Source organism: Trachurus trachurus, assembly GCF_905171665.1.
Source record: "Trachurus trachurus genome assembly, chromosome: 16".
Classification (NCBI taxonomy): domain Eukaryota; kingdom Metazoa; phylum Chordata; class Actinopteri; order Carangiformes; family Carangidae; genus Trachurus; species Trachurus trachurus.
The window spans coordinates 20706082-20712081 of record NC_139902.1 but is presented as its reverse complement, the minus strand read 5'-3'; the positions used below and the strand labels follow the sequence as shown (position 1 = coordinate 20712081).

Sequence of the window (6000 nt, the reverse complement as noted above, 5' to 3'; positions counted from 1 at the left end):
CTCATCCCAGCCGCTTCACACTCGGCTACAAACAGGTCCAGTGAGTGCTGGAGGTCACAGGCGGATGGTGCCATCAGGACCACATCATATGCAAATAGCAGCGATATCAGCTCCTTCCACCGCCCTATGACCTCCTCAGTCATGTGAACAGCTGGAATGGTGCCCTACCCTCCTGTATGTACCTGCTATCAAGAAAAACAACTAGGCTGCCAACACAGATTTAAAAAAAGGAAAATTAGGAAGAACTTTGGATGCCAGCCAATCAGTAATTTGAATGGGTAAAGGGATTGATTACACAAAAACATTACAGACAGCCTGATGCATTTAACAAAAGGGATAGTTTACAGCTTAGCCAAGTGGACCTGATCTGATAAAAAGTTTCAACACAATAGGCAATATAGCCAGAAGTTATTTTAAAACCTATATTAGATGTTTTATTTCTGACAGTTTTTCAAGCCAAGGTTATTTTATGATGTTTGAGAGCAGGAGGAATCACTTGATTTCTTCTACTTTCTTTTTCTTGCCAGTCCGCTCTGTCTCTGCCTACTTTTGACTTTTAATACATTTACAGTAGCTATGTTTGATAATCATTTCGAAGGAAGGAAATAGCCAGTCAATAAACTATAGGTAATATCAGTCAGTTGTTACCGGGGCTCTCTCTGCCCCTTTGTCCCCCCTTTTTTCAAGCCTCGTTCCCTTGGAAACCACCAACAACATACAAGATCGCGCGCGCGAGTAAAACGTGTTTCGAGGAGGACCAGGCCGAGCACGACAACAAACTCTGGAGAGTTTGTACCATCAATATACAGCAGAGAAATAACTTTAAACGTAAAAAGCTAGAAGTTCACCGTGTGGTTATCGCAGAGGCTTTTCAGCAGAGGAATGTTTGAGACATGTCTTTCAACTCTCGGCTCGCCAAAGTCAGCTACAGGAGCAGACCCGCCCAGCCCACTGTCCAAGTGGAGTCACTCAAGGAGATGCAGGTTTGGTCCCAAATTCTTACAATATATTTGCGAAGTAATAATCATAATCATAACGTGACATGCTTTAAATTCAAGGACAAATGTATCCGTGTCTCACACACACAGGGGGGAAACAAACCCTAAACTAAAGGCCTAATCAGTCTGACTGATCAGGCTCACAATAATAAACCAGTAGGCCCCTAGGCCTATAGTTATGATCTACTGGAGTAGCTACATTGCCATGTGGTTTTATGACAAGATAGAGGTCTGTTGTGTGCACTTGTTACATGTTAAAGAATCATTATCACTTTATACAGAGTGTAGCACATCATCTTTCCTGCCTTGTTTTAGCCTGGAATCTGGATTGTGTTTTTGTCATATTGTATCACTGCAATGAAAATGTCACACTAAAAGTCTTGCAAGTTTATATGGTGAGACCATGAAGTCTGATAGCAGCCCTGCGTTTTTTTTTTTTTTTTTTTTTTACGATCTGGAAATGTTATTTCTAGCATAAAATACGATCATTTACTCACTCAGATGTTTTGGTTTTGGCTTAGTTTGGGTGTCAGCAGTCCTTCCGACAAAATTAGATCCAGCCGAGAGCCGCGTATATTGCGAGTATACGGGGCAGCGGAATGCAGCCTCTAAATAACACATTATCTGCCGCGAAACTCGTTCATTTCACCAATATTTTGTTATGATACCTGTGTGTTATTCCCCCGAGTCCGGGGATACCTGTTATCAACATCCGGGGTCATAGGTAGGACTCTGACCTGGATGTTATCAGCTCGTATACCTTTGATGATATCATCTCTGAGACCTGATAACTTTACCTGAAAGTTGCTATACTACGTTTCGTTTCTGCGTGTTTCCGAATTGTCAGAACAAAATGACCCGCTGGACGAAGTAGCCTACAGCTTCCACAGGTTTCCTCTCCGCAGCCTCAGAGATATCATCCAGGTCAAAGGTCAACCTATAGACCCCGGATGTTAACTAACACAGGTATCATAACAAAAATATTGTTGAAATGAATGAGTTTCACGGCAGATATGTGTTATTTAGAGGCTGCATTCCGCTGCCCCGTATAGCTACTCGCATTACGCGGCTCTAGGCTAGATCTATTATCGTCGGAAGGACTCCTAGTGACACCAAAGTTATCTGGGTGAGTAATTATATGTATTTTATGCTAGAAATAAGGTCCAGATTGTAAAAAATGGCAATCCCCCTTTCATGTTCAGGTTCAGGTTCTGCAACAGTGGTGTTGGCTATTATAGTTTATGCTGCTGTTGAATGGTGATGCATTATACAGAACGATTTTACTGTAATGGGCTGTACAAATGAACAGAAATACTTGACACAATAACACAATACAGCTCAACACCACCACCAGACAGCCCATACCCCTATAGGTCAGGATTTAACATAATAACATTTTTGAAAGAGTGGTTTGTTGCAGGACTGTCAGTAAAAAAGAGTAACAATTTATATAGTCTGCCACAAATCAGACTTAGAACTTATCTCTACAAGCCACTGCACAAAACACAAATCTGTGAATGAGGTAGCAACTTGTAGATATTCAATGTACAATTCTGTCTTCTGTCACTTGATGCCACCGGAGATACTGAATTAATTAAGTTCACAATGCCCTCGGATGTAATTTCATTGGTGCGTCTTTTTTCTTTCATTTTTTCTTTTTGGAAGATACTGAATAGGGAGAGTGAAACCTTACATCAGAATTCCCTTCTGAGTGGATGATGAAATTAATCGGCACTTCATTTTCAACTCAAGAACCCCCTGAGTCTTTTCAATTTCCTCTGAGAACCACTCCACTATTAGACTCACCGGCCTCCCAGCAGTAGTCAAAAGTAACTGCTATAACCGTTTATGAAATGTGTTGATTGTATTGTGAGCCGTAGTCCACTAGATGGCAGTATAATCATTGTATAGTTACTGTATTGCTTTCTGAAATGATGCTCCATGGATATTATGACTAGGTTGTTTTGTTGAGCAGTCACCTTCTGATCAGCTGTGTTTTACATCTGGCACTTTCAATATGGGTCTAAGGGTCAATAATATAAATAACAGTTCCTATCTAAGGCGAGGTAATTTAGTGGATTTACAATCAAGATATCACTCACTCACTTCAGATCCACCCAATTCACATATGTCATGTTCTTTTTATTTTGTAGATACATATTACTTCACAGCCTCATTTAACAACTTGAGATCCACCTTTCACAGGTCATGAATTAAATATTCTGTCATAACTCCAGAGTAAATTATTGCAAGACTACAAGGACATAGCATGCACATGCTAAATCATTATCTAAAATCCCTCAGCAGTGCTGTAGTAACTGGAAATCACAGCAATCTGATTGTGTGGATGTGCTCTATTAACCACATATGTGAACTAAAATATTTTTATTTTCTTCAAACTGATTAAATTTCCCACATTTTCATGCAATGCTGACTAGAGAAAAGAGAATTGTGCATATTTACATACAAATTCCTTTTAGGCTCTGATGCAGTCAACTTTGCAGTTCTCTATGTAAAACCAAAATGATAAGATGCAAAGGCCCTCTTTTTATGGAATATTTTAAAAGGATAACTTGTAAAGAGCAAACTGTCTAAAGAAAAAATGAATGAATAACACTGGTCTGTCTCACATGTCTGGACAAATAGTCATATTCTTTTACAACTCAGGAAATGCAGGTATGGTTGATGTGTTTAGTTTAGTGTTCAGTGTTTGTTTCAGTAAATGTTGAATCCAGTATAAGTATGCTCTGCTTTTGAAGGCAAGTCTTGTGAACTACTTATCACAATGTATTAGCACAGCTAATCCTGCATTGTTTGGATCAATAGAGCATTATACAGTATAACTCCACCAGTATCTGCTTGACTTCCTTATCACCATTAAGCTTGGCCACAGACTAAGTAACAGACTGAGTATAAAGTAAAAGTACATCACACTACAAATACATTACAAAGCAATTATAATAATTTGATTCAACTTTGCATTTCCACCCAGGAGTGGTTAAAACCAAACAGGCAGCCATGTCAATGAGTAGGGAAGTTAGTCAAAACTGTTTGAGTTTTTTTAGACACATTGTGCTTCAACCCGTGTGGAGTTTTTAAAACAGATGTGTTTAAGCTCTCCATGTCCGTGTCAGTGTGAACACCCTCGGGGAGAACTGTGGACCTTCCACTGTCTGTGTCTGTCTCTTTTAGATCTCACCACCCCCTCATTTATAATTTACAGTCATTCTCCTGTTTCACGGCAGCTCACAACCAGACAGTTGAACATAAAAAATCAGTCATGGGGTGGTGAAAAATTGATGATCCAACTGCTTTCAAATGCAAAGCTTTGCAATCATTTCTTCAATATCAAACCATTATTCAGATCCATGTGGACAGAGCTGTGCTTCTTATCTGCTGGATGCCACAGTAAAAGCTAATGGAATTTAATATTAATTGGTGGGGGGTCTATGTTTGTGTGTGTGTGTGTAGTGTTTGGATGTTGTGTTTATGGCTGACTGATTAGGGTCTCCCCACTGGAGCTGCAACTCATGATTGTTTTCATTCAAGTTGGATCTATTAATTATTTTCCTCTAATAATTCATTTTATCTATATAATTACAAAATAAAGAGCTCGAGATGGCATTTCCAAATAGCGCGTTTTGTCTAAAACCAAATGTTTTTCAATAATATGCAATAAAGCTCATATACAGTTGAATGATCACCTTCCAACAATGTAAATTATCATGTACTGTATATTAGTGCATAATTGTATGAAGATAAAAAAAGGCAAATAAAGCAGCGTTGGTTTGCAAGTTGCATAATACTTCGATCATATAGGCTACAGTACAGTACCAATACAGAATAAAGACAGAACAAATTCTATTTGAACTCATTCCTATCAAACTCTACACTCTCTTATATTCTGACTCTACAGCTGTCTCTTGAAGCTGCTGCCAAACTTACTACATGAGTAGTTTCATTCAATTTGCATACAATAGCAATAGGAGGTGTTTACAATGCAAACCCTGTTGTTATTTAAGAGGGTGCCAGACATCTTGTTGAGGCTTATTTCTGATTTATTACCACACTTTTACACAGCATATTTTATGTGTTTTTGCATTAATACGTTACATAAAAGTTGGGTCTGAAAAGGTTTCCCACTGACTCTCTATTCACACTCCACCTCATCCCTGTCTCTCCGTTCCATTGTTATAATGGACTTGTAAGGGGAGACCAGGGCCTTGATAATTACTCGCTGACAGGTGGTCATCCAACACCACATTATCTAGATAGCTGTCCCCTTTTAGGAGCAACACTCTCATAATTTCAGGGCAGTAACCTTTCTCACATGGCAAATAAGAAGGCTCATTGCTCACACACTGTAGCAAAGCCACTTGTTCTCTGTCTTGTCCTCTTTGTTGGATGCCGTAATTCTCTAATGTCATGTAATGCAAAGCCAATTAAGAAGGAGAAATGACTTGAAAAGAAGTGTCAGTGTGAAAGGCCGACGTAGACGATGCTGCATTTTAAACCAGACTATCAAAACAAGGTAAGGTGACCCAAGAGTTCTGAAGTTACAGGCGGCTTGGCTTCTTGACTAACTGCATTGGCCAAATGTAATTCATCATTAATGTGTAAGGATTCAGTATACAGCTAATGTCTTTGTATCTAAATGGTTGGTGCAAAAGCAAAGGAAAGCTTACAAAATCTGCTATCATGTCTGTGTCGAAGCCTTGACTTTGAAACGTTTTTGTTTTCTGCAAGCGAGGCACCCTTGTGCAAATGGAGCCATGATTACAGACTTCATCTTTATGGGAGAAAGCCCCATTTTTCTTAATATATTTCATAGCATGAAATATAATCCTTGATACCCTTGTTATGTTTCTATAGATCACTTACTGGAAGTGCAAGGTTATGGAATTAAATAACAAAAGAGCTGTTTTCTGTACTGCCGCTCTGAAAAAAAAAGCATTATTTTGACATTTGACACAACATTTAGCTGATGTTAAGTATAACTAAG

General features: G+C 38.9%; 1 protein-coding gene across 2 annotated transcripts in view; it reads left to right on the top strand.

Annotated features, from left to right (window-relative positions):
* Nucleotides 1–893: 893 nt before the first annotated feature.
* The window catches only part of dnah5 (dynein, axonemal, heavy chain 5), a gene marked incomplete at both ends in the record, with an annotated part of 88889 nt that continues 83782 nt past the window's right edge, over nt 894–6000 (top strand). For both annotated transcript variants that reach the window (XM_083989569.1, XM_083989568.1), the window contains one exon: nt 894–983. In XM_083989569.1, coding sequence (XP_083845695.1) covers nt 894–983 — 90 coding nt within the window. The remainder of the gene's footprint in view (nt 984–6000) is intronic.